This window comes from Aythya marila (genome assembly GCF_965140915.1).
Source record: "Aythya marila genome assembly, chromosome: 24".
NCBI classification, from domain to species: domain Eukaryota; kingdom Metazoa; phylum Chordata; class Aves; order Anseriformes; family Anatidae; genus Aythya; species Aythya marila.
Window position 1 is genome coordinate 1,558,328 of NC_139065.1, and position 27,317 is coordinate 1,585,644.

General features: G+C 48.9%; 4 protein-coding genes across 4 annotated transcripts; 3 read left to right on the forward strand and 1 right to left on the reverse strand.

Moving 5' to 3' along the window:
- Window positions 1–55: 55 nt before the first annotated feature.
- Window positions 56–4,193, forward strand: ATP5PB (ATP synthase peripheral stalk-membrane subunit b). The gene is made up of 7 exons (XM_082778703.1): window positions 56–170; window positions 264–306; window positions 588–733; window positions 1,678–1,841; window positions 2,249–2,374; window positions 2,595–2,774; window positions 3,363–4,193. Exons 1-7 carry the CDS (start codon window positions 143–145, stop codon window positions 3,432–3,434), a joined length of 759 nt encoding a protein of 252 aa, XP_082634829.1. The 5' UTR covers window positions 56–142; the 3' UTR covers window positions 3,435–4,193.
- Window positions 4,194–4,591: 398 nt separating this feature from the next.
- On the forward strand, window positions 4,592–8,866 carry LOC309887184 (uncharacterized protein). Its single transcript, XM_082778704.1, has 6 exons — window positions 4,592–4,742; window positions 5,463–5,528; window positions 5,879–5,984; window positions 6,288–6,376; window positions 7,360–7,439; window positions 8,029–8,866. The coding sequence occupies exons 2-6, from the start codon at window positions 5,495–5,497 to the stop codon at window positions 8,086–8,088; spliced, it is 369 nt and encodes a 122-aa protein (XP_082634830.1). The 5' UTR covers window positions 4,592–4,742; window positions 5,463–5,494; the 3' UTR covers window positions 8,089–8,866.
- A 180-nt stretch (window positions 8,867–9,046) lies between these two features.
- Window positions 9,047–13,135, reverse strand: LOC309887182 (adenosine receptor A3-like). The gene is made up of 2 exons (XM_082778702.1): window positions 12,521–13,135; window positions 9,047–11,537 (listed from the first exon to the last, which is right to left on the reverse strand). Exons 1-2 carry the CDS (start codon window positions 12,898–12,900, stop codon window positions 10,931–10,933), a joined length of 987 nt encoding a protein of 328 aa, XP_082634828.1. The 5' UTR covers window positions 12,901–13,135; the 3' UTR covers window positions 9,047–10,930.
- Window positions 13,136–15,317: 2,182 nt separating this feature from the next.
- LOC309887114 (adenosine receptor A3-like) lies at window positions 15,318–17,059 on the forward strand. The gene is made up of 2 exons (XM_082778579.1): window positions 15,318–15,714; window positions 16,307–17,059. The coding sequence occupies exons 1-2, from the start codon at window positions 15,371–15,373 to the stop codon at window positions 16,923–16,925; spliced, it is 963 nt and encodes a 320-aa protein (XP_082634705.1). The 5' UTR covers window positions 15,318–15,370; the 3' UTR covers window positions 16,926–17,059.
- Window positions 17,060–27,317: the final 10,258 nt, after the last annotated feature.

The window sequence follows — 27,317 nt, forward strand, 5'->3', positions numbered from 1 at the left end:
GCGCGCGCCGCTGCTGCCGCCGCCGCCGCCTCCTCCTCTCGCGAGAGGAGCCCGCCTCGGTATCGCGAGAGCTCCGAGCCGCCATCTTGGGGGCTGAGGCGGCCGCCGGTCACCGGGACGGAGCGGTCGTCGGCCCGCCGCCATGTTGTCCCGCCTCGTCCTCAGCGCCGGTGAGTGAGGGGTAACGGGGGGTAACAGAGGGATAAAGTGGGTCCTGAGGGGTTCCCGTGTGCTGATGAACGCTCTCCTTTCTCGCCCTGCAGCCCCAGCCCTGCTGAGGAGCCTGCGGCCCGCAGCCTCCGTGGGGTGAGTACCGGGGGCTGGGGGCGGCCCAGCACGGGGCTGGGGGTCTGGGGTCGCCGCCTGGGTTGAGGCAGCGCAGCGCGGTTCTGTTCTTGTGTCTGTGAGCAAGGCCGCAAGGGTAGGGAAGGGCAAAGGCCGCGAGGAGCCGCAGGGGGTTGTCGCGATCCTGAGACCCTTCCTCAAAGCAAACGTAGCTCGGTTGTGTCTGGCTTTGTAACTGGAAATGCGTTTCGCGGTGTTTTTTGCGAAGTAAGAAGCTTAACAGGAGCTGTTGTTATTTATAGTGTGCTGCATGTTGTGAGGCCGATTCATACCAGTCAGCAGCGTTCGGCTCCGGTGCCTCCTTTGCCTGAGAAGGGAGGAGAAGTACGGCATGGCTTGATCCCTGAGGAGTTCTTCCAGTTCCTTTATCCTAAAACAGGAGTCACAGGTAAATACGCACGTGTGTGTCTTATCAGTGTGCATTTGGTTACGCTTCTTTAGTTGTGTCCACAGTTGTGGCTGGTAAAAAGGTAAGATACCAAGGCAAACACGGGATTTTCATTGGTGAATATCCTGGATGTGTTCACAGCACAGTGTTTTACCCTGGGAGGAGAGGAACAATTTTTGTGTTCTGTTAAATATTGATTCTGCAATGTCAGTTCCTTAAGGGGCTCAGAATCTTTGAGTTTTGTTCTTTAGACATGAGTTGGGGGTTATAATAATGTGAAAGCCTGTGTGGTAGTTCTCAGACTAAACTGCCTTAGAAGAGCCCAGTCAACTCAATGGCCTGCACCAGATGCTTTTGTGTATGTAGAAAAGGATTGAGCCAGCACAGCGCTTCTTGACTTTAAACTTCAGCACCTGCGCTTTAAAGAAGTGCTAAAATTACGTCAGAAAGATTGAATGATGGCCGGTCCTCAAAGCCAGTAAACATAGATGTTTTTGAATGAGCAGAGGCTGCAGGTCCTGTAGAAGGTGCGACTTGCTTTGCACTTGTGGCGAGCACCTTCCTGCAACCTCCCTCTTGGTGGTGTTGGGTGTCTGTGGGAATGTTGTGTGCGGTTCTGGGTGCCACGATGTCGAAGAAACATAAAGCTATTAGAGAGCGTCCAAAGGAAACCAACAAAGATGGTGAAAAGTCAGGAAGTGTTTGGACAGCTTTCTGTCAGACATGGTCTGATTTTTAGGTGGTCCTGTGTAGAGCCATGAGGTAGAACTGGTGATCCTTGTGGGTCCCTTCCAGCTTGGGATATTCTATGATTGTGTGTTTCTGTTCTTGGTCATGGTACAAGAGAACGTTTCCTGATCTTAAACTATTTACATTTTATGTGTTTGACTTCAGTAAGCCACTTCGTATTTTGTTCAAATAATGCTGCTTTATTTTTTCTTTAGGGCCTTACATGTTGGGAACTGGACTCCTGCTTTACTTTCTCTCTAAGGAAATCTATGTAGTTAACCATGAGACAGTTGCAGCTGCCTGCATATTGTCGGTCATCATTTACGGCATTAAAAAATATGGGGCTGATGTAGCAGCTTTTGCTGACAAACTTAATGAGGTAAAAAAAAAAAGAAGTCATAATCCAACTTTGCAGTATCTAAAAACTTCTAATTAACCTGCTTAAATATGTCCTGGCTGTAATAAAATCTGAGCCCAGTATCTTCATATGTTTAAGTAAGGTATGTTTTAGATCTTCTGTCTGTGTTGTTACATGGGCCTTCCAAAAAAAGAGAAAGCATACCGCCTTATTCAAGAACAAATATTTAATGTAATTATTTTTTTTTAAGTATGGTTAATTGTGAACACTAATTCTTCTGTCTTGTTATCCTTTAATCTCAAACCTGACACAGTCCATCCTGATGCAGACAATTTATAATGCAAAACATCAGAAGATAGTTGCAAATCACTTGTTTTCTTTGCATCTTATTTTTATTCTGAAGCATATTTTTTTGTTTCTTGTTCCAGGAGAAAATTGCTAAAGTTACAGATATTAAAAATAATGCAATTAAAGATCTCGAGGCTGCCATTGAGCAGGAGAAAAAGGAGCAATGGAGAGCTGAAGGCCGCAGTTACCTCTTCGATGCTAAGCGGGTATGCAGTTTCAGCTCTACTGTTCACTTTTAACTGCTGCCTCCACGACAAAATCCAGGTGCCTCTTGGACTGCTAACAAGTAACAATAAGTCACTTACAATCTCTGTGTTGCAGACAGGGGCAGTTCCACCACCTGATCTGATGACTTTGTGAAACTGTGCTCTGCTTTTCTGTATTTTTGCCGAGTGTTAATCCATTGATTTCGTCTTCTGTGCCTAGAATAACATTGCGATGCTGCTGGAAGCCAATTACCGAGAGAGATTATTAACGGTGTACAATGAAGTAAAGAAAAGGCTGGACTATCAAGTGGCCATGCAGAATCTAAAGCATCAAAAAGAACAAGATCACATGATTCAGTGGGTGGAGAAGAACGTTGTTCAGAGCATCACACCTCAACAGGTACTTTTTTGTTGTTTTTTCGTCTGTTTTATGTTCTAGACTATAAACACTGGTGCTGTACAGTGCTTCTGTCTTTAGTCAGAAAATGCTAGATCATCTCTGAATGACTTCCAAGCATGGCTGCAGTGCGTTCCTACTGTTGTCTAAAAGCTAACAAGCCCAGACATCAGATAAAAGATGCTCACGTTGCTGTTGAATTGAGCTAGACATTTGTGGTATTTGTTCTTGCACCATAGAGCTCAGCTTGTGATAAAACATAGCTAACAGGTCAGGGAATTTACTTCTAAAATTCTCCATGTAAGACCATGGAAGCTTAAGATCTACAGATGGACTCTGGATGTCCTTTCTTCTAAGGAACGAACCCGTTAACAAATCATTCTCTTAGTTCTGCTTGTAGGTGCTCTAATGCACATCATTACTGGAATCTGAATGTGCTTTCATGAGCTATAGCAATATCCCTTTTTAATCTGAAACTCATTTTGTGTGTCTAAAGAGAAAATCTAAAGAGCATTAGAATACCTGTTTTGCTTGTTTAATTGTCCTTCAAAAAGTCGTTCTCCTGAAAGCTTTTTTCTTTTCTTTTTGCAGCAGAAGGAGAGTATTGCAAAGTGCATTTCGGACCTGAAAGCGTTATCAAAGAGTGCACAGGTGGCAGTGTAACCCTGTAGCAGCTGATTGCACTGACATGTCTTCTGACTTTTTGTTGGAAACTCTATGATTCTGAAATGTCATTAAAACAAACCCACAAAAAACTTTCCTGTCTTTGACTGCCAGTAGTAACAGTGATTTCCTTTTTGTCTTTGTAGTAGCTTGATCAGTAACGTAAACAAACCACTGAAATGAGATTGTAGTGGCGGGTTACTTTCGACCACAATTTGTGCAGCTCGGCATGGTTCCTGTATGGTTCTGTATGGTCCTGATGGAGATGCAGAATTTGGCCGCTGTGGTGCTAATACACTCATCAGTTTTTGGTTTCGAATCATCCATGATAATGCCCTACGGTTATTTTCCATAACTGTTAACAAGTTTTAAAATCAAGATGGCTGTTAGTGCTCCCATTCACCTTGTCTGAACTGTCCAAGGTTTGGAGATGGGTGGAATTGATGTTTTCATTTTGTAAACAAACCACAAAACATGTAACAAAGCATTAAATAATGACACAAGTACCTTCCTGTTCTGTGGAAAAGAGGATGTGGCTGGCAGGAAGCGTATCAGAAGCTACTCTAAAACTTAGCTTCCATTCCATTAGCCAGTATAAAGATTAAAACAGTGAATGGATGAGTTTTCTCTAGAAGATTTTATCCTGAAATTTCATAGGAAAAAAAGTTGCTCTCTTTATTATGTGTAACAACGAAAATACTTTGGTTATTATAATAATATATAGTGTAAGATTTTAATTTTCCAGGAAAGTTTTTTTTGCCCAGGGGTGGTGGTGTATGTCTAATCTGTGTCTCAGCAGAGCACGTACCTATGTATAATCTCATCCTTTTTACGTTGGAAAGTGATTTATTCAGAAATAAACTTAAGTAAACAGACTAGAATGTGCTGATGCACCTTTTTTAATATAAATTGTTACTACAATAAGGAAACATTTTTAGTGGGGTTAGTAAAATTCCAGAACTTTCTTCGGTTTTTCCCTTTCAATACAACACATCAGCAAAAAAAAAACAACAAACCCACATGATATTATTTAGAGGTAGCGTACTCCTAACGGCAAAAGCAAGCTAATTTAAGCTAAAGGTGATTTTTTCTTCAGTTCAACAGTTCTTTAAAATAAAGGTGTTTTTCATATTGTTTCCTGCTCAGGGAAAAAAAAAAAAAAAAGTGAAGTTGCTCAACTTCCTCAATGGTGCAACCGTAAATTTGAATGACACTCAAGTTTTTGCTAGTTTGGCATAGATTCTTTTCACGAAGCAAGTACCGTGGTGCAAGTGGTGCTAATACTTCGGGATCTTTGTAAGGCGTGAGGTAAGGTGGAGCTGTATCATCATCAATGTTTCTATTGCTGCTAGCACAATGCGCTTCTAGACTTGGCAGAGGATACGTGGAGGTTTTATTTATGGAATGTGGGCATATGGTGGGTGTGTAATAGAAAAAGGTGACAGCAACAGAGAACGGGGTTTGCTTTCATGTTGCCAGCAATACGTGGATGTTATTTGCAACGTGCAGTTTGCAAGCCACGCGATGAGAAATGGAGCAAGGCTTTCCTAGTAGAGACTGCTATTTCCGTCTTGAAGCTTGCAGCCCCCAAATTTTAGAAGAATATTTTAATTCTTATTTTGTTGAAAAAATCTTGAGAAAGGAAAAACTTAAAGGGATATTTTATCAATTTTGTCTGATTGTGGAAATTTTCATGGAGTTCACTGCATTCTAGCTGCTGCAAAAATAATGCTGTGGGAGCTTTTTTAGTTTAATGTGAAATATACTCCAGCCTTTTTAGAGAAGATGGCTTGTTCATCAAAGTGTAGTGAGCAAGTGTGAACTCCTGCATTGGAAGACGTTGGGAAGTAGGATTCGTGCCAAGTAGTCTCTAGGTTGCTTGCTTGGCTTTGTGCCAGTTTGTGCAAGATGCCTGAAACACTGATAAAGACTATTAATAAAGTCTGTGCAACAGATGAGGGTTTCAGGTTTGTTTTGTGTGTGTGTGTGTGTGCATATGTATAAACAAAGTTTTTTCTCTCTCTTTAGCTTCTCTTGCTGTTCGTTAGTGTTTGGAGAGAATGGGAGGAGGTTATTCCTCAAAAGTAAAACCAGGTATTTTTCTTTATTAAAGGAGTTTTCTTAGATCCAGCATTCTGGACTAAATTGACATTTTATTGACTCAGAAAGGGCTGTTGTGGGGGCAGCCTTGCAGATGCATGCATTTGGGAAAGAACTGCATTACTCCCAAAGACTGCCATGGAACAGTAATAATGTGAATAGTTTATTTCTACATAGTAATTTTCAATTTCGGCCCTCTGATAAGTAAATGTTATACTTAGAATATTTATTTGCATTATATGTCAGTAATTCCTGAGTAGGCACACTCTTCTACATCGTACTTGTTGCTTGTAATTGTACAGGAAATATAAACACATTTTTAAAACTTTTTTTTTCGTACACAGTTCCAGTTACAGCAGCACCCATTTCCACTACTGTCACTGTACATACCACTGTATACACCTCCACTGCTGCCTTACAAGATTCAGAAGGCAAATCCTTCATTGATAAGTAAATACTTCACTTTTATTTCCTGACTTTAAGCTCCAAGTTCCCTGAAACTGCAAACCTCTCCTGCAAGGGGGGAGTTGGATGTAATGCAATTTATGTCTCAGTGTTTTACAAGTTTGCGTAGAGTTTTTCTAGTCTGGGCTCTAGATATTTAACTCATAGTGGTACTTACTGCAGATACGCACCTTTTAATCTCATGGGACTTGGCATAAATGAGATATAAGCTTTGCAGAATTTGAGAATGATTCTTTAACACTTCCTTAAAAACTGGTGATTCTGACACTGTTTTCTGTGCATCGGCAGCCGCGACATACTCTACTTAGCCTTAGCCTTTGTCTCTGGGATCCTGTCAACTGTTACAGTTTTCGCAGTCATCTACCTCCTGAGGAAAAGTAAGTGACACCGCAGAGGAAACGACAGCATCCTGATGATTCAGCCCTGGCAGCAGGGAAGTGGTTAACGTGTCATACTCTACATCTGAACATGGGTGGTGCTAGGTTTCCATGCTCTTCAGGCTGCCTCTTCAAGCAGGAGAGTTTTAAAGCAACTTCTGTAGCAGTGTCCTTTTAGAAACAGGCTCAGATTGTGTCCCCTTCTATAGTTCATTAAAGTTTTGATGAACAGGTCACTCCTGGCAGTAGCTATTAATCATCCCAAGAGCTCTTTCCACAGAAGAATTAACTTGAACACAGACAAGGGCTGTTTTATTTATTTATTTATTTATTTTATTTATTTATTTATGTTGGTTTCTAGCCCTGGCTGCAGTGTCAGCTGTGTTCGTGCCCATCTAGCCACTTGCAGCAGTTGGGCTGGGGCTTGGGCTACCAAACTGCTCACTTTTCAGTGAAGATCTGCAACAGATTTCAGGACTTGTTGCCTTGCTATGAGGAAGGAACTGTGGAGCTAACGGGCAGGGCATCACAGGTGATTCCTCTTTCTGTGCTGAAAACGACAACCAGAGAAACCTCAGTGCCCCTGCACCAGAGGAGGAAGAGAGAAATGAACTGTCCTGTGCCCAGGACAGACTAACTCACTGGGTGCTAATTATTCCTCAGTCCTGTAATTAAAACATCCTAACTTCTGAGAAAGAGCAGGGATTCTGCTGTTTTGCCTTTAAAATGATTGTCACAGGGAGTGTGGACTAAGAATTTGCTATCTTTTAAATAAGTAACTAGAGAAAGGTGATGAGAATAAGTTGCCCTTCCACCCAGCTGATGCCAATTCACAGCATTCCTTCCCCTCCCCTCCCTTCCCCACCTTACCAGCCACATTTGAGCTGTGCTCCCTGGGGTCACTCTGATGCCTGGCTCATGCGCCTCGTGCTGTTCTCTCCAAGCACGGGACAGGCAGCAGAAACTTTTATTCTCCTTTCCAGAGTGTAAGAGATCCCAGGAAAACTTACAAGAGCAAGTTCCCTCCCAGGTACCACGCGAGGAATCTGCTAAAAATGTCCAGGTAAAGGTCAAAACTATTATTCCTATTATTTTATGCAGACTTTAAGTTCTTGATAGAGTTGTAAATGCTAATTTTGGGAGAGAGAAGAGGTTTGCTCTTGCAGACTCAAGTATTAGAGGACTAAGACTAAGGAAAAGGGATTCATCTTGTGCATCCGAGGCTGTTTGTAGTAGTTCTGGGAGCCACTTAGGTGCCTAGGCAGGAGGAGGAAAGCTAACCCTTCTCTGTTATCGTGGGGCTTGAGTGCTGCACTCCACATGTATTCCAGGGACTCTGGGGTTCAACCAAAGCACTAATTAGGGAGCTTAGGAGAAAATCTTCTTAAGGGGCAAGCATTTCTGCAGTTCTCCTTCGTGATGTCAATTCTCTGGAAGCCCCAAATGCTGAGACCTAATCCAGGATCCCGAGCTGGGCTCACCACCCTGATCCAGCACCACACTTGGTGGCTTTCCCATGTGCAGGGGCAGGCTGTGACCGACCACAGACCGTAGCATTGAGGACAAATTAAAAAAAAAAAAAAGAAGAAATCTGTGCTGAAATGTAACGCTTGCACTTTCTCCAATACCTGTAACTTCTTTCGCATCCCCAGGATGAGGTTTCCTACGCCACTGTGGTCATCCAGCCCAGGCCGAAAGTGAGGCCTGTGTGATGATGAAACTTCTGGTGAAACGAAGACCTCGGCGCTTCCCGCACATCAAACACTGCCTCCAGCATTGCATCAAGGCCCGTAGAGCTCTACGCAATGACAATACTGACATCTGTAACGTCTGCTGATTTTATGGCTGTGAGGGGAAAATAATGTCTCCTGTTCCTGCCTCCTTGACAACAGCTGTAGACAAATTGCTTTTTGTACTGAGCTTCCTCACCTGTAGACATCTCAGTGGCTCCTTGTAGAGCTGTAAAGTTTCTAAAGTTTCTGTAGGGTTGTAAAGAAACTTGTGAAGTTTCCGTGTGTTTTGGCTGCTGCTTTGAATGGCCGAAGATAACTAAAAAATGGGAATGTTTCTCTGCATCTGTTCATGTCTGAGCCCTTATTTATTTGCTCAGTCACTGACCAGAGCATTTTTCTTGCCTTTTCCACTGCCAGCTGCTCTGATTAGCTAATAACCGGACTAAGGAGTGACAATGCAAATGCCTGCTTCCCCCTTGGTTCACTTCTGACATGCCCGCTCACCCTGACAGTCTAAAGCTATGGAAATAGAGGCAATAACAGCTCGGGTGCTGCTGCCCGGAGCATCCCTGCGGGGAGCGGGTCCCCGGGCTCGGGCAGCCTCCGTGCGGCGGGGCCGTGCCGCTGGGGGGCAGCAGGAGCCCGCGGCGGAGCTCGGGGCTCCCCGACCTGCAGGGATTTTTATTTTTTTTGTTTGCTTCCCCCTCTGCCAGCTGGGGTTCCCCGGGGATGCTCGCCTGCCTTCCTCGCAGCCTTCCTCCCGTGGGCTTCCCCCGCTCCCAGCCCTCTGGGCTTTCTCCTTCTCCATCTGCGGTGCCCGGGATGTTCCCTGGTTTTGCACTTTGTAAGAAATGCAGGAGCGAAGTTGGCCTTGCACTATTTGTAGCTTTCTGCTGCTCGTTTGGGGCCTCTCTTTCTGCTGAAAGCAATCGGTTCCATCTACCGATAAAGAGAGATTGTGTAGCAAAATTCTGATGTACTTATGTACTTCCTTCACTGGCTTGTTTATTAATAGAGTGAAACTGTGTAACAGGGCAGTTTTGGTCTGTGACAAGGATTACATCAGATATAAACCGAGATGTCTGATCTTAGCTAGAGGAACAGACACCAACGTTTTTCCTTTCAGCTTACTGAACCAAGTAACACAGAACAGTGCATTGCTTTTTTATTATTTTTTTTTTAAACCATTTTTAGCATTTAAAGATAGATCTTTGGAGGCAAGGCTATTTTTTTTAATCTATTTTCAGCCTGACCCATGTTCCCTAAAAGCAGGCTGTGCAAACTATGGTGTAATATTTACTGCAATTTCTGAGCTGTCCCAGGCAGGACTCGTACCAAAGCAGTGCAGGGATTTCGTGCAGGCTTTTTTTTTAGGTTGTCAGGGAGAAGAGCAGGTTGAGTTCACATTAAATCCATATAATATTTATTGTCCTTCATGAAAATGTGGCACGGTGACAGCAGCACAAGTTGACCAGACTTGAATTTATCATCTAGTTGTACAGAAGACAAAGGGGGTAAGAGTCGTCAGTGACAACGTGCCTGCATTGCGAGCTGCTGTTACCAACAACAAAAAACACATTTATCCTATTTTCAGGAGACCCAGCCAATCCTTGCAGGGAAAAAATGGACAAAATTTGTCTGAAGTCTTTTCTGTATTTTGAAATTATACAATAAATACATATATAGACATATTTACATACACCTTCAGATTCAGTTCAGAATAAGTCTTCAGATCTGTAACAGGCTGCAAAAAGCAACTGTTCAGAGCAACTGGTTTGCAAAGGAGATTTGCAACAAACTGCATTTATGTCAGGTGTTAAGAAAACAGTTTCTGGTGGTAGGGAGAACAGATCATGGGAATATGCTGTGCAGGAAAATCGCCAAAATGGATGCTTTTCAGTAACAAATTAAGAAAATGCAGACTTGATGGTATAGGAATAGTTGTTTCTATCCTTGGTAAGGGAGCTGGGGGAGGAGGGAATAACCTAAAGATATCATTAGTTTATTTTTTTTTTGTCCGCTACTTCTCCCTGGCATGCTCCCATCACTCAATAGCTTAAGTGTGCTCTTGCACCAGCTCCTGCCTGGTGCCCTGTGTCTGAGGTCCATTTTTCAGGTTTCTGGGATGAGCACTATCTTGATTTCCAAATAATGAAAGACTCCCATGACAGGATCTTCCCCCAAAGAAGAGTCACCAAAGGCAGTTCAGCTTCTGTCTTTTCAGCTGAGATGGTCAGCAGTGGGACCCACGGTGAGGATGGTTTCGTGATGCAGTCTTTCATCCACAGGTGGAGGTGTTGCACAAGGTGCTATAGCCTTATTGAACACATGCTGCTGGAACAAAACGTCGGGGGCAAGTGTGGTTGTGTGCAAGTAAAGGGCCTGTAACTGGACAAAAAGATTTAAAACTATAAATTAACAAGAATTGTGTTTACCAGCTGGCCATAAATTTGACCTAGGGAACTAGGAGGAAAAAATCTGCCTTGTTAACAGTGCTTTGGGCCACTGGTCTGCCAAATAATGCTCAAGCCAATAAGTAAAAACTAGAAGGTGCTTTTAAATGAAGATGCTTATCTGAAAGATCTGGGCTTGGTGTACAGCTACAGTCAAGCAGAATTTGCTGGGGTATAATAATGCAGAAGATTGTGGATGATCCTTTTAGTCTTAATGTCAAATGTACATCAGATAGAGTAGAAGGGGGTTGCCCTTATCATAAAACAGTTTGTGTAAGACTGTAGGTAAAATTCCCATGTTTTTTTTAAAGCATTTTATCAGTGGTCTGGTATACACTGATAAGCCAACATTCATTCTATATTTATGACTATTGAGGTGTTTGTTCTGTAAGGACTGGGTCTGGTGTTGTTGGGCTTTTTTTGCATAGGATATAGGTCCTTAAAATTAAAAGGTAAGTGGTTTTGAACTTTTTTATCCTGCAAGCGTAGACAATGGGGTTCATGGCAGAATTGGCATGGGACAGCAAGATTCCCAGGTAAATCCACTGCTTGGGGATATTACATTCAGGGTAAAAATAGAAGATGCAGTTTATAATGCACAGAGGAAACCAGGATACTGCAAACAGGAAGAGAACAAGTGCTAGAGATTTGGCTGTCTTGAACTCCTGTCCATAAAATGTTCCTGCCCCTCTCACGCTGTTTACACCTTGGCTTAGCTTCATCCTGATGATGTAAAAGATTTCAACATACAGAGCACACATGATGGTCAGAGGGACAAGGGTCCATGTCACAAACCCAAAATATACCATATAATCCATCCTCATCACAGAGACAAATTCGCATGTTCGAGAGTCAGTGTTCCTTTCTTTTTGCCTGTTCCATCCAAACATGGGGATTAATCCTGCCAGCAGGGAGAGAGACCAGCACAAACCCAGTGCCCACCAAATTCTTCTTTCTGTAGTGATTATTTTGTATCTGTTGAGGAAGAAAACCCAGCTCATGTTAAACAGAAGTGCTTAAAATAGTTAAGGATGGTTTCAAGAACTCGTGTTCAAATACTACAAGTTCATTATGACAAACAGCAGTACTGAGTTCCTTTTCTTTGGAGGGAAAACCTTATCTTGAGATAAGCTGTTGCTCTTCATTTGCAACAGTTACTTTGCAGCACTTGAACAAGACGTACTATGCTTAACTTCCCCTCTTTATAATTCTATCAGTTTTCAGGTATCTTATTTCTTGTTTCATTAAGATCTCAGGGTTCCTCTTGCCTGGTTATTTCCCTACACATTTATTTATTTTATATATATAGTATATAATATATATTTCCACTATTAGCAGTCCTATCTTTTCTCAACTTTCTTGGATGCCTCTTAGTCTCTGTATTTGGTTTATACTATTTGTAAGACCAAACTGCTTTTTCACTCTTGTAGGTCCTTTCCCCACAAAAATATGGCCTTTTTCATGCTTGAAATTATGATTTACATCTCTAGCTTACATGCTTTTTCCCTTCAAATATAGAAAGTGAAAGACTTCGTAAATCAGCCCTTCATAAGCCTTTGTTACTTCTTTTGTATATTCAGCCAACAGTACAAGAAACTGTATTTAGGAGACTATCCTCATAAACCCAAAGAAAGTTACAGTACTTTCAGCATCCTGCACAATTACAAAACACCCAAAGAAGTGAACTGTTTGACCATAGACTCAGCCTGTGGCTGAATTCTGACCGGCAACAGCACCAAGCTACCCGTGTTGCATGGACCCCCTTGGGGTCTGCCTGTGCTGCATTAACTGCTGAGCGTGGGTCCTGCCCCGGACAGCTCGCCTCAGGCAGGCTGGTAGCAGCTGCTTTCTCTATCCACAAGCATGAATCTACAATAAAAACATGTTTGGAAAGGGGCAGGGGCTGGGTGTGGGATGGAGCGGGTGAGAGGAGGTGCCTGGGATGAGGCAGCACTCACCTGATGGGCAGCTTCACGCGCAGGTACCTGTCGACCGCGATGGCCAGGAGGGAGAGGATGGATGCATTAGTGAAAATCACGATCAGGCAGCACATGAACAGGCAGGAGTAGAAGTCAATGCTGACCTTCAGGCTCACCACGATGGCCAGGGGGATGACGAGGACCCCCACGGCGATATCAGCCAGCGCCAGGGAGACGATGAAGTACATGGTGGTGTTCTGAAAGGCCGAGTTCAGTTTCACCACCCAGATGACCAGGATATTACCCAAAGCAGCGAGCAAAGCCACCAGGCACTCGGCCCCGATGTAAACGGCATCCGTGCTGCTCAGCACCTGGCTGATGTTGGTCGGCACGTCGCCGGAGCTGCGGAGGGCGGACATGGGCACCAGCGGCCTCCTGCAGGGTCTGCCCGCGGTGCCTACCGCTCGCTTCTTCCAGTGACGTTCCGGCGGGCAAACCCCCAGAATTTCACATCCTCAGCACTTGGGCAGCAACTCAGCTCTTTCCATTCCACGAGGCTGCAGATATCTCAGCATCCAGGAAAGATTTTCCCCTTCGGACGCGTCTCCTGATGCTCACAGTACCCCTTCGGCAGCCTGCTAGCTTTAAAGTACTTTGGAAAGCTACTTTGAAAAGGAAAAAAATGAAAAGTTCTCTCAAGACTGCTTGCCAGCAACCTGCAAACAAATAATTGAACTGCTTCCTCTTCCTAGCCACGGGTTTAGAAGTGGGAGAGCTGTAACCAGAATTGACCGTGCAAAGCTGCCACTTATCAGCTTAGATAATCTCTCTGTAGTCACTGTAGGAAATGAGGCTGTTTGGGGGACGCTAGAAGGGCATTAAGCTAAATTCCAATACTTCACTTAATTCGGGGTATATTAGATCAGTTAAGGCCCCAAGATGGCTGAGTTCCCTTACTCAGACTTTTCCCAGTGTGACAAGATCGTTGCTGTAATGCTGGTGACGTTTTTTTCAGTGGAAGTGCCAGCACGCTGGCCACCCTTGCCACATTCAGAGGGGCATGCTTTCCCTTGCTCTGCCCTGTCTTTAGAGCAACAGGTATGGAGAGGCCTCCTCGCAATGAAAGAGTGAAAGAAAGGCCAGGGTTAGTTTATGGAGTGCAGAGAAACGAAGGCAAGGTGTGGGATGTGACGGGAAGTGGGGGGAACGTGGGAAAGCAGTGATTGCAGACGTGGTGGGAGCTGCAGATCCCTCGAGACAGAGCCAAGGAGGAGCAAACACAGGCTGGGGGCAGCCTGAACCCCAGGATAACCCATTTTGGGCAAGTGGCAGTGAGTGCACTCCAAGAACAAGCCAGCAGCGGGTGGGTGATGAGGCGGTGTGGCACCGTGTTGGTGCAGCAGGGCCCCATATAAGAGTGGAAGATGGAGAAAACACGCTGTTTCCCAGACACAGCGTCCTCCCATCTCTGCCACCCAGCCTTCTGGCAGAACTGAGACTGGGGAAGTGAAATTAACCCTGGGAGAAGACAGAGACAGAAATAAACGACATTTCATTCTCTGCCCTGAAGAGGGTTGGCCAAATTCTGCTTCCCTGAAACCCATGTACAGACTTGGTGCCCCCCGACTGGGAGCCATTCTGGTGTAATTGCTGCTGGGGAAATGGTGAAGAAGAACCTGCCCGTGGGCAGCCCAGGTCTGCAAGCAAACTGGGAGGTGTTGGTTTTCTAAGAAAACCAGACATGGGGTAGCCCTGGGTGCAGGAGATGAATGCCAGCAGAGGTGTGTGTGAGGTCGCAGTTGGGATGTGTGCTAGGTTTTGCAAGCCGAGTGAGCTGCTTCTCTGAGAAGTCCCTGAGCAGGGGCAGGCAGCTGATACTGCAGTTTCGAACAGGTGTGGAAAAAGTCTGTGTCCTCCTGGCTGCTGGGGGTGTTTGGGCAAAGTTCCCCACTTCCTGCACTTGTGCATTTCCCCTTCTAACTTCAGCTGCTAATTTTCTTTCTTTGTCACCTACCCTTTGTGGCATTCGTTGTGGCTGGGTGCCTGTTGCGATGTTGATGTCAGAGCTATAGGGACCTTAACAAGGGCCACTCACCTCTGGTGCCTGCTATGAACAGCTGAGAAAAAAACAGCTCTGCATGGGACCTTAAGGGAGCATCTTGTGTGACCAGGTCAAAGAAAGATATTTACCTTTCCATTTGCCTTCACTCGCCCCAAATCCAGACTTTCTATTTGCCCTCTCAGTGCCTTCTTTGTGGCAGAGGAATGGTCTAGATCAGCCAAGATCCCTTGGCCCTATTTTCTCTGATGCTCCACCTACGCGGCAGGCAATAGAGAATGAGCAAACTTTAGAGAAACGTAGAGACAGGAGCACACTAACTGCAGCAGGGTGTAGCTGTGCTTTGGTTAATTCACCCATCGAGCCCACGTGGGGAAGGAAGGTTCTGTTAGTGGTTAAAACAGACGAGCAAAATTATATGCAGAAGTAGCACCTGTGGTTTGTTAATATTGTGATGATGCCACTGTTTTACCTTGACCCTTCCAGAGGAGCACGCGTAAATGTGCGAAAGCCTCAGGAAGACAGAAAGAAAGCTGCTAGAAATTGAGATGCAAGACATGATATATGCTTCTTTATGAACAGTTTGCTCTGCTCATCCTGAAACGGTGAGTTTTGTACGCACATCAGACAGGGCAAAGTTCTGACTGAGGGACTTAATTCAGGGCGGATCAGAGAGGAGCTGGGTTTTGACCTAGCTGTGGGGAGTGAGTGGAAAAAAAAAAAAAAAAAAAAAAAAAGAGAGAGAGAGAGAGAGGAAAAAAAAAAAAAAAAAAACAGCCAAAAAACGACAGTTGACCACATCATTTTCTTCAGTGTGGACACAGTCTCAGATGTCTACGATGACATTAGACAGCCTGGATGTGATCTATATCATGGTGGAGGTTGTTATTGGGATATGTGCAGTTGTGGGCAATGCCTTGGTGATCTGGGCAGTGAAGCTGAACCCGGCTCTTCAGAAGACCACCTTCCTCTACATCATTTCCCTGGCACTCACTGACATTGCCGTGGGGATCCTTGTCATACCGCTGGCCATCACGGTGATCCTAGGAGTTGTCATGCACTTCTACTCCTGCTTGTTCATATGCTGCCTGTTGATGATCTTTCCCCACGCCTCGATCCTGTCTCTCCTGGCCATCACCATCGACAGGTACCTGCGAGTGAAGCTGCCTACCAGGTGAGCCTCAGCAAAGGTCCCATCTCAGCATCTTTTCCCTTATTTCTGTCCTCCTGTGTGTTTTCCTTCTCCCTTGCTTGCAGCATTGCAGGGCTTTCCTCAGCACCTTCGTTTCTCCAGAGCTACTTGTGCAAGTGCAGATGTGCCCAGAGTGCAGGCAATGGAACACCAGCGGTCTGGGCACTCCTGGGAATTTGGCAGTGCCTGAAAATAAATCTTCAGCTATGGGGAGTTAGGAAAAGGTTTCTGAGAAATGTATATGTGCCTGAGATCTGGCTGAGGTGGTGGGTTTTAGGCTTTGCCCTGGGAGGCAGCCATGCAGCTCTGCTGAGATGAGTGAAAATGAAGTGGTGTAGTTGAGGAAGGGGCTTGGGGTTCTCATTTACAAAGGATCGCTGGTCGTGTGGATGTTCCTCTGTAGTTTCAAAATGCATTTTGAATATCAGAAGCTGCTAAGGACCGGCTGCACAGCACTGTGCTTAACCCTAATTAGGCCAACCAGAAAGGAGTGCTTAAAAGCACAAACTCATGAATGTTGTAGTTCCTTTTTTTCTGAAGAATCCCATATAACTCCTGCTTCCTACTCACCCAGGTACAAGGCAACCATCACAAAGAAAAGAGTCCGTGTGATTCTGGGACTCTGCTGGCTTGTGTCTGTGCTGGTGGGGCTGGTTCCCCTGCTGGGGTGGAACCAGCACACGGATGGCTCCAGCTACATCGAGTGCCACTTTCTGGCTGTGATGAGAAAGGATTACGTGGTGTACTTCAGCTTCTTCACCTGGATCCTCCTCCCCTTGTTTATCATGTGTACCCTCTACGCCAAGATTTTCTATTTCATGCGGACAAAATTACGCCAAAACTCAGCAAGGCTTCCAGATGGAGGAACAGTTTATCCGAAGGCATACAAAACAGCCAAATACATGGCCCTCCTTCTCTTCCTCTTCGCAGTGTGTTGGCTGCCTCTGGGCATCTTGAACTGCATTTTGTACTTCTGCCCCTCCTGCACCATCCCACGGAGCCTGGTGTACCTGAGCATCCTGCTGTCTCACGCCAACTCCGCCATGAACCCCGCTGTCTATGCCTTCAAGATAAAGAAGTTCAAAGAAACATGCACTTTCATTCTGAGGACTTGCTTCCTGTTCCAGAAGTCAGAGTTGGTCATTTCTAGCACGGAGCACACGACAGAGCAAACGGGAGTGAGCGTGATCTGAGCAAGTGCTGCGCCGGGGCTGCGTCCGGGCTGCGTGCGACCGAAACGGCCGGGGAGCAGCAAGCAAGGGGATGTGGCACAGGCACCGGGGCGTATTTATCAGCTTCTGCCTTCTGGAACTGTAATTGTGCTTGCATTTTGCTGTTAAGCTAACTGAGCAGTGAGGTGATTAGTTCAGAATCCTAATTAATAATAAAATAAAAATAAAAATAAATTTAAAAAAAAAAAAAAAACAACCTTTGCATTTCTGAAGCAAAAGGGTTTTGAAGTTTGGAAAAGAGTGGTAGCTCAACAGGTGTGGATGAACAATTGATCCTGTTCATGTTTATAGATGCTTTGCTCTGTTAATAAAAAGCATGGTGCCAGGTGAGTGGTTTCTGGGGGATCCTGCGAACCCTGCCAGGCGATGCCCAAGGCTCCCGGGCCTGAGCACGATGCTCCTGCCTTCCCGGGGCTCCCTGCGCTGCATGGCAGCAGTTCTGGGGCTGGGGGGGCTGCCTGCTGGGGCTGGGGTCCCTCCATCTCTGGGGTAAGACGTGTCCTGGGGCAGGAGACACCTCTGGGGACCTTCAGGCTGACCCTGAGATACAGCACAAGGCACTGACAGCCCCCAAACAGACACAATCAGCTACAGCCGGGGAGAGCAGGAACTGCTGATCCTGAACGGTCCCCAAAATACCCAAATCCACCCTTTTGTCTGCTGTAACCCTGTGTCAAGCTCCTGCAGCGTGCCGTGGTTGAATCCAGCAGGTTGGCAGGAGAGCTGACGTTAACCTTTTGCACTAATTTTGCCCCTGTTAACAGTTCTTCCTTTAAAAGTATTTGCTTCGTCTTTTGAGATCTATTTATGGAAAGTGTCTTTCAAACTGGTGAAGCTACAAAGAAATGCTCTGGCATGATGCCACAGAGCAAATGTCCCTGGAAATGCCGGGGTAGTGTAGGACGTAACAAGAAGCCAGCTCCTGGCTGCCAGATTTCTGGTTGCACAAAAAGCAGAACAACAAAATGAGGACCCAGCCTCAGGTAGGGGCTCAGCAGGGGTTGCACAGCCTGAAAATACCACGACCCAGCTCCACGGGGCAGCAGCCCCCACTTGTGGAAAGCTGAGCAGGAAGGAAAATGAGCAGCCTTTACGAAGTTTTGCTTAGAGCAGCCTGTAAATGTTAACAGCAGTAGAGCTTTTTACACCTTTTTCTTAGAAGGCATTTGCTTTCCAAAGGGAACACCATCCCTGCCTAAAACCAGGTAACCCTGTTCGTCCCAGCAGCATGCAGGCTGTTGTCTGTCCTTCTGTCTGTCCTTCCAGCAGCTGAGGACTGGAGACGTTTTGAAGAAAACGCCTGTAAACCAGTGCCCGTGCTGTCTGTGTGGCTGCGTCTGGCTGCACACCCAGCCCGTGAGACACACGGAGCCCACATTTCCCAGGCCGTAGGCAGGGTGAGAAAAGCTTCATCATCTCAGGACCCTCAGGCCGGGCTGCACAAGAGGCTTCTGCAGGCGTTACTGTGAGATTAGTGAGCTGTCACGTTCCCTACAGGTACATAACTAACCTGGGCTTTCCTTGCCCTCAGAACTTTCTCCTTTTCCCTGTGACTTGTTTGTTCATAGCAGGGGCTGTGAGGGGATAGGGCAGCGTGCTGGGCACGGCAGCAAACTGAGGCTTTGCAGGGCTGTGCAGCTGTTTGAGGTGCACGCTGGGGAGCTGTGGGATGCTTTGTGCAGCGGGGAGATCGGCAGCGCCGCTGCCTGTTCAGTGATCATGCTGAATAACTGTGTCAAATTCCGAGCCCAAAAGCAAAAGGCCAGGAGTGTTCTGTGCCGCGCAGTCCCACGGCAGGAGGCAGAGCACAGATCTGCTCCTTCCCCCCCAGCACATCCCCCAGGGAGGCACAGCCGGGGGACCTTCGGTCAGCGGAGTGAGGCGAGAGCACGCGTGGTGAGCACCAGCCCCTGCGCTTCTAAGGGAACATAAACAAATCCAGAGGGAAAAATCCCTTTGGGATTTCCCATCCCAACTAATTCGGCCAAGGACGATGCCGTCAAATGCAGCTGAACTGCACCTGCCCCAACCGGGGCCAGACTGGGGCGTTTCCGCCCCGCGCACCCCCTGTTCCCACCGCGTCTCTGCCAGGGAGGCACAAGGCGTGCTTATTTTCTTCAGATGCTTCCTCCACCAGGCAGCATCTGTTTCCTGTCCTAAACACAAAGCAACCAGGTTGCCAGGCTGTTGCAACTCCTCTGTCACTAAGGGAGGACGAGCCCCTACCGTGGCCCCGCGCGAGCACCGAGCGCCCTGCCCAGCCCCGGGTGCTGCGGCCCCGCAGGCTCTCGGCTCCTCTCCCGCTGCCCCCCTGCAGCCCCCGCACCAGGAAACGCGGGGCTGGAGGTTTGTACAGCTTGCAAAGTGATTAAACACTCCCCAAACAGAGGAGCCAAATGGGGCTGGCTCCAGTGCTGGGTTGGGGACTGCTGTGGCGTGGAAGCCACCTCTTCATCTCCATCTCACCATTTCCTTGCACGTGTCCGACCCCGGCCACCGACCCGCAGGCTCCCTCATTCACTTCTGCCCCAAATTGTGCTCCCGTGAGCACGAGCTGTGCTGCTGCCGAGGGGCTGGGCCGTGCGAAGGACGGCAGCTCACTGCTGCTGGCTTGGAGAAGCGCACGGCTGAGCTCCGGCAGCAAAGCTCTGTACAGCAGGGCTGACAGCCCTCTGCTGATGTCTAGACTGTGTGTACATATAAATATATACTGCCGTGGGGTATAATCCTTCTGCTGATGTGCTTGGAGTATTTGGACCCCTTTGCTGCCAAACACGGCATATTGTGTTTCATAAAAATAGTTGTGATTTGAAGCAGGCCTTTTTGCATGCGATGATGAAGCTGGCGGCAGGAGGAGCTGTGCGTAAGAAATGTTTGGCCTGGCTGCACAGAGGTACAGGATTCATTCATTGCCCCCTCTTTGTTTCCCCAGCACCTTGTAGTCCCAATCCAGCCGGCCTTGCGGTGCAGGGTGCGGGTGCAGGATGCAGGGCGCAGGCTGAGCTCCCGCAGAGTTGGGGCGAGGAACTCAGCCGGGGATTTGCTGCCGCTCCAAATCACCCGCCTGTAAGCGGGCTGCAGCTGGAATAAGTTTGTGAGCCAGCAATTTAAGGCTTTGTTCGAGATTAGGATTCAAAGGTGTATTTTTAGATCCTGCTATTTAGCTGGCTCCCTGGTGCCTGCAGCGCTCCGAGAGCTGCACAGCGCACACGCTGGTGCCAGGGTGGGCACCGGGGAGCGATCCAGCGTGGCACAGTCCAGGGGTGTCGTACTTCAGTGGGGTTAAATGCTTCGGGTCCTGGTCCCCGAGAGCTTGATGGATTTGCCATTTAAAGGCTGTAGTCAGCTTGCTGTTTCTTGGATGGCTCCAGCGAAAGGCTTCCAGCTATTCCCCCAGGATCCTCCTACATCCTGGTGAGATAAGGATCAGGAAGGGAATGGTCTATCTGCAATCTCAGCAGGGCTCTGAGCACAGATTCTCTTTTCACATTGGGGGTGGAGGAGAGAACAGATTTTATAGAAAAAAATACATATATTTCTAAGTGATACACGTGCAAAAAAAATATATATCCTGTAACAATGATCTTATCGTGTGACTCAACAGCAGCAACAGTCCGCCTTTGTTCTGGCAGGGATGTAGAACACTTGCAGGGACAGAAAGCAGCCTCCTGGCAGGCAGCACTGCCCGGGCACCCTGTGCTGGGCTCGCTCCTGCCCAGTGCCCAGTGCCTGAGCTCACGTGTGGAGTCATTGCCCTGTGTGTGCCTGGGCCTCGGGACATGAGGGACGCCCAGTGTTACCTGCCTGCCTCTCGCACCCTTCTGCCTCACAGGAGGGGTGCAGCCGTCCCTCTCCGTCCCTCTGCCAGGGGACACGTGCCCCCTGGTCCCCAAAGACATGTCTGGCACTGGACACCCAGAGAGTGGTACCTGCTCCTCATCAGCCGGGGCTGCCGGCTGCAGACCTCAGCTCTGAAATGGGAAAGGTCCACGGTTTCCTGGCATTACCCCGGCTGTCAGCGTGCTGTCCCCAGCATGTGTGACACTTGGGCTGGGCATGCAGGGGGGACTCCTGATACCAGCCCAGCCCCGAGCCCTGTGTCAGGGCCCAGCAGGGGTTTGGCTATGGCACGGCGACCTCTCACCCATGGCCACGCTCTGTGCGCACGCAGTGGGGACGTGGCCGCGTCCCTGAGCACAGCACCCACCCCTGGGCTGGGAAAGGTGGGGGGATTTTTTTCTGGGACTCTGAAATTTAACATTTACCTGGAAAGAAAAAAAAAAAAAAAAAAAAAAAAGAAGAAGAAAAAAAGAAAAAAAATAAAGAAAAGATGATAAATTGAGACCCAGAGACTGGAGACGGATGCCCCTCCTGGCTGTTCCTTGCCTTTAAAGGAAGTGAAAGCAAAGCAGAGAGAGGATGTGCATGTGAAGCAGGGTCACATCTGGTTTAACAGAGAGTGATTGTGGCTGGGTGAATAATGAGCTGAAACGAGATTCCAGAGCCTGGCATTAGTGCCTGAGGACAAGTCACATCACTGCTCCGTGCCTCAGTTTCCCTGTCCTTGAGAAGAGGATGGGGATCAGACCTTGCTGGGGCTCTGTGGGCTGCAGGGAGCTGGACAGGAGCAGCGACGTCTTGCTCCTCAGGCACTGCCGAAAATTCCCCCTGGGGCCTCGTTCCACCTGCCCCCTGGGTACAGAGCAGTTATGGTGGAGAAACGCAGTCGATATCTCTCACAGATGGGAAAAGCTGGGGGAAATGCTTCCCCCGGTCTGTGCACAGCCTTACTGAAAGAAAATTCATTACTCCTAGAATCCAGATTTTGTTCCAAAAATGGTTTCAACCACTATCAAAAGAAAATTGTCAGTAGAGAATCAGATCTGGAAAACTCCTCACTGCAGACTGCTTTTTATGGAAAATACATGGGGTTTCTCTCTCTCTCTCTCTCTCTCTTTTTTTTTTTTTTTTTTTTTTTTTTTTAATAAATGCACTCTGTAGGAAATAGGTGCCAAAGAACAGCCAGAAAAGAGAATCAGAATTTGTCCATACTCATCTGAGGATGTTTGGCGTGGTGACAGCCTGTTTATTTTGCAGAACAAACACAACCGAGGCGGCTTCTTCTGCTCTTTCAAGCTGTTTTGCAATCCTCAGGAAATAAATACAACTTTTTGAAATATTTCGTTCCCAGAGGTGATTTCTCCGACTTGTTGCGCAGCGATGCACAGACTTCACCCATCGAGCAATAACAGTTTCGAGCAGTCGTCTCCTTTATACCATTAGAGGAAATTACTCTCAATTTCTCTGTAAAAGTGTCACTGTTATCATACACCTGACAGGTGGCAGCAAACACGCGATGCTGCCCGGGCTCAGCAGTCCCCGCGCCGTGCCGCACGCGTCCTCGCCAGACAGAACTTTCCGTTCGCTCTCTTCGTTAGAGATTGTTTTAAAATCCCATTAAAATAACGTAAAATAAATCACGGAGAGATGAAAGGGAGGTTCGAGCCGGCAGAAGACTCTTTAAAGAAGCACTATTTATACAAATCGCCCAGCTGACATGATAGGAACTGTTTTGACATTTTATAAACCGTTCTGCTGATAATTTTGCATCTAAGCCTGGCAAGACTGCAGGAAACAGAATGGGGGGGAAACACCGGGGCCAGGAGCCAAGGGCCTGAGCTCTGTCCCCAGCTCTTACTTCTGACCCCCAGGGAATTATTTTGCTGTGGCTGGCATCTGAGAGCATGCAGGAAGATGAAATTCAGCGGCTTCTCCTTACGGCTCAGCTCAGCAAGGGCTGAATGGACCCTGCCCGAAACGTGCGGCTCGAACACCAACCACAGTCAATAAATGCGCTGGTTATGGGGTCACCAAATGGTTCTTGGTTTTGACTGCATCTCAGCCTGAGTATTAAGGTGCACATCGAGACTGCAACCGCACTGTAAAAAGCCCTCCAGAAACAAGCTGTATGCATGGATTAAGCAGGGATTTACTGGCATTTGCTCGCTTTTGAACAGTACATGCTTGCCTCTCGTCTCCCAGAGCAAAAATCCAAAACTTAGACAAATTATTGAAGATACAGGCTCTTCGATCCAGCAAAGAAACTGAAGGCACGGCCATTTCTTGTCATTTAAAACCCCATTAACACTTTCCGAAGAGCAGCGCTGGCTCCATTGCCCTGGCTGCCGTTCAAGCCAGACAATTATTTTCAGCCTCTCCAAACTCTGCGTGTACTTGACCGGATTTCACCTTCCCATCCGGCCCCCGCCCGCAGCTGCCTCCCTCCCGGGCTCTGGGTTTGGTCTGGCCCCGCAGGGTGCCTGTGCCAGCGCTCCTCCTGCAGCTGCTGGGTGCTGCGGGTGCATGCAGGGCCCATAGCAGAGGGGAGCAGCCTGTGCCCGCTGCCGGGTGCCGGTGGGTCCGGCAGGTGACAGCACCGTGTCCCCAGCCCCCCTCTGCCCTGCCTCAGGTGCGTTGTAAACCACGCGGTGAGGAGACCGAGGAGGAACAGGCGGCCCCACAGCGATGGCGCCCAAGGACTCGCCTGCCTCCTCCAGCAGGTATCTGCTCTGCTTTTGCTTCCTACTCCAGCCTGTCTCCCACAGTTGCTTCCTCATTTTTTCCTTTCGTCTCCACCTCCGTCCTTTCTCCCCAGCTCCTGTTCGTGCTGCTGATGCTCGGCTCCCCCCTGCCCCCAGGGAGATGCTCGCTCTGACACCTTCTCAAGGGCTTTTGCCCCAGCGAGCAGACCCGCACCAGGCCGCTCTGTTTCTGCCTCCCCTCTGCCCTCATCCACTTTCCCAGTTTGTACAAAGACATTTTGCTGTTCCTGGTGGCTGCAGTCACAGCTTCCAGCCTGCCCAGCTGCTGCAGCCGCCCGCTCCACCTGGTGATCAGTGCACATGGGCAAAGTTTGTTGGCCACAGCACCAAAATACCCAGCCTGGCTTAAGCCAAAGCAGCTTTTTTTTTATTATTATTTTCTTGGGTTTGGGACTGGATGAAAAATCTGCAAAATTCTGTTTTGCTGGTGAGCTTGGCCCAGCGATTTTCTGCACATCTCTTGCTGTGTTTCCGCTGAGCACGCAGCGAGTCGCGGCCCCGCGCTGCAGCAGACCCGAGCGCAGCGGCAGCAGCACGAGAGGTGCAGAGCTCGGCTCCCCCTCGGCCGCCCCCGGCCGTGCCACATCCTGCCCTCCCCTTCCCCAGGACTGGCTTCTCACCTGCCCTAGTGCACAGGGTGAGTGCTCCGGGACAGCGAATACCTTTGTGAGGTTTATTTATGAAGCATGACTCGGTCACAGGCTGGCACTGAGGGACTCATTCAGCAGCAGCAGCAGCACAACTACTCACGGGTGGCGGGGAGGGGGGAGTTCATGTTTTCCTTGTATAGCTTGTAAGTGCTTTTTTCCTGCCTTAAGTTCTCTAATCGAGCCAAAGTTTTATTTATAGTACGGCCATTTATGCCTGGTGAGCCCAGAGCAGCCCCGGTGGCTTGGAAGGATCGGCTCTGGACACCCATGGGTGCAGCAAGCAGCGGCACCTGGTCCTGCAGCCACAGCAGGCCTGTCGCAGGTGGAAGCAGTGACCCCCTGCTGCTTTCGGACAGATTTTGGAGCCAATTGCTGCGTGACACAGGCACAGTGGCCCTGGTCCTGGGGTGGCCATGAGGCTGGGCTGCCCAGGACCCCCGGGACCCCCACCACAAGGGGGTCTGCTCGGGGACCGAGGCCTTCATGACGTGCCGAGGTGCGGCTCGCAGCAGGAAGGGGCTGTCGACTCACCGCAGCGAGTGAAGGACAGACACAAACAGAGGTGCCTGGGAGGAAGGAAAGGCTGCCGGCGTGCATTTGACCAGGGGAGCTGCCAAAACCAACGCCTTTCCCGGGGGCTGCTCCTGCGTGGGCACAAAGCCCCCGGCGCCTCGGTGGCTCCCGGCACCTCGGCGGCCGGGCGGCGGGGCTGGATGCAGCCCGGAGCTGGGCAGCGGCCAGCGGCCGCGGGGGGCTCTGCAGGAAGGAAGCACTGTTTGTATCTCTTTATTTTTAATTCATTTGTATTTGGATCCAGCCCTTTCCATGATGTATGGCAGCAGTCGAGGCCTCTTTTGTTCTGCGATTAACTCGGAGAGGCTGCTTGGGAAAAAAACAGGATTCATTTTTCCTTACTGCCTACTCGCAGCGAAATGCGCACAGATCTCTCAATAAAGTGGAAAACTCGGCTTTCCTGATCACTCATTGCCACAATTGCTGCCCTGATTTTTAGGGAAATAAATAGTTTTTAAACACTAGCCTGAGCACACAGGCTCTGAGTCTCAGAACATCAGGAGTTGACTTCTAAGTTGGGCTGGCACTGGAGAAATTGCGATGTGCTTATTCTACAGTGAAAGGGAACTTAAACTGAGCGTGCTGCTGGCTAAATAATAATGAAACATTTGTTACTGGGCTGACAATGAGATTCAGGGCCTGTTTTGCGCAGCTTTACAGCACCTCAGAGCCCAGTAAGGAGCCGCAAGGTAGTGGGACGGCTGCGTTATGCGAGATTTGGTGGTGCAACCATCACATTTCTCGCTGAAGAAGAAAGATGGGACGTGTGCGCCTGGAAGCACGGTGAGATAAAGCAGCAGTGTTTCCATCTCCTCATCCCCTCGCAGTTTCCGCTGCACTTCGAAGGCACGGGGCGGGGGTGGGAGGGAGCTGCTGAGCTCAGCTTTGTTCACTTTTGAGGCAGGAAATGCAAATGGTGCTCGCTGGGCTTTCTGCGCCACCGGAGGGAGGGGGCCGGCAGCGCAGCCGCCCCTGTGCCCCGGACCTGGGAGGCACTGCCACCCCAGCCCCTCCGTGAAGCTGCTTGCTGCGCCCTGGCCAGTGTTTGGTTTCCTTATCTCGTGGAAGTTTAATTTGCAGAGGAAATCCTGCGGCTGGCATCGGCGCAGCCTCGTGCCGCGCTCACAGCCGTGCAGGCAGGAAGGGTCTCCAGGGCACCGCGTTACCAGCGCTCGCTGAGGCTCCACGCAGATAACACGGGCGAGGGTAAATCACAGCCTTTCAGGTTACTTGGCTACCCAAGGCAAACACTTTAATCGGCTCTCAAAATAGAATGGCTCTGACAAATGGGCTGTTTATTGCCACCCTGAGCGCTCTGTGGGAGCGGGGGGGCTGCAGGTGCCATCCGGTGGCTCCGGTGAGGCACCCGCAGAGCCCAGCACCCGCACCCAGCCTGGTGGTGTGGTGGGGACGGAGGGGGTCAGTTGGATTTTGTGTTTTAAAGGTGGAGAAACCACGGCTCACACAAGCAGCCACCCCAAGAGGTGCTTACCCTCATTGTCAAAGGGTTGCATCTTGCTTTTGGCTCTTGGGGCCGCTGGAAGACCGCTGGCCAGTGCCTTCTGTGTTTTCTCACCCTGTGTGAGGTGTGGACCAGAGCTGCCATGGCCAGGGCTGGGCTTGAGTGGCCTGTGCAGAGCCACAGCCAGCTCCCTGTTCCTCTGACCTCAAAGCAAATAGCATAGAAATAGGAAGAGATGAGTCTGAGGGAGCGGCACTCACGTTGCTCCAGGGTCACAAAGTTGCTGCTGGCACCACTCACCCGCTCGCAGTCCAAGGAAAACATCCCTCCCAGCCCGCCTGGCAGAGCGGGGCTCCTCCAGCACAGCTCATCCCATCCTGGCCCCATCCATCCCCCTCTCCCTGCCTCGGGCTCACCAGTGCCGGCAGCTCCTGTCCCCATCACCGCAGCAGGGGACATGGGGACAGGAGCACAGGCTGTGCCACGGTGCTGGGGGCAGAACTGGCTGGGGTGTGGAGGAGAGGCAGCTCCCAGCCAGGGGCTCCAGACCCCAAACCCATTGCCCCTTATAACTGCTACTGCACAGTGGGGAAGCATCACAGCATCAGCAGGGCGATGGCAGGCGACAGGGAGGCTCGTGCTGCGGGGACTTAGAGGTCACAGCACCAAGTCAGAGAGCAGACGTGGTGACACTGGAAGAACCACACGGAGGACATTTCTTAGCAATTGAAATAGCGATATTAGTCATTCTGTTTCTGCATCGAGCTTCAATGGAAAAAAACAGCATGCGAGCCAGGACACCTGCTAGTTGTGAAGGCTCCTGGTAAAGCAGCAGAAAGCGACCAAGCGCCAGCACAGCCGGCGTCCCAGAGCTGCTGCTTGCTGACCTGGGTCCCAGTAGTGACACTGGTGTGCCTGGAAGCTCCCAGTGGGGGTGACAGAGGGACACGTCCCCACTTCCCACCCTTATGGCAGCCGGGTGGGATCTGGAGCAGGGGCAGTGTGCAGGGCCGGTGATGGAGCCGGGGCCGGGAGCCCTGCCTGTGCCTGCTGGTGGCAGCGGCTG

Excerpts from the sequence above, each read along its gene's own strand:
- LOC309887184 (XM_082778704.1), top strand. The coding sequence starts at position 5,495 with ATGGGAGGAGGTTATTCCTCAAAAGTAAAACCAG. Across the intron at positions 5,985-6,287 it reads GGCAAATCCTTCATTGATAA|CCGCGACATACTCTACTTAG; the intron begins GTAAATACTTCA and ends GTGCATCGGCAG. Across the intron at positions 6,377-7,359 it reads CATCTACCTCCTGAGGAAAA|AGTGTAAGAGATCCCAGGAA; the intron begins GTAAGTGACACC and ends TCTCCTTTCCAG.
- LOC309887114 (XM_082778579.1), top strand. The coding sequence starts at position 15,371 with ATGTCTACGATGACATTAGACAGCCTGGATGTGATCTATATCATGGTG. Across the intron at positions 15,715-16,306 it reads CGAGTGAAGCTGCCTACCAG|GTACAAGGCAACCATCACAA; the intron begins GTGAGCCTCAGC and ends CTACTCACCCAG.
- ATP5PB (XM_082778703.1), top strand. The coding sequence starts at position 143 with ATGTTGTCCCGCCTCGTCCTCAGCGCCG. Across the intron at positions 1,842-2,248 it reads TTGCTGACAAACTTAATGAG|GAGAAAATTGCTAAAGTTAC; the intron begins GTAAAAAAAAAA and ends TTCTTGTTCCAG. Across the intron at positions 2,375-2,594 it reads ACCTCTTCGATGCTAAGCGG|AATAACATTGCGATGCTGCT; the intron begins GTATGCAGTTTC and ends TTCTGTGCCTAG.
- LOC309887182 (XM_082778702.1), bottom strand. The coding sequence starts at position 12,900 with ATGTCCGCCCTCCGCAGCTCCGGCGACGTGCCGACCAACATCAGCCAG. Across the intron at positions 11,538-12,520 it reads CGCGTGAAGCTGCCCATCAG|ATACAAAATAATCACTACAG; the intron begins GTGAGTGCTGCC and ends CTTCCTCAACAG.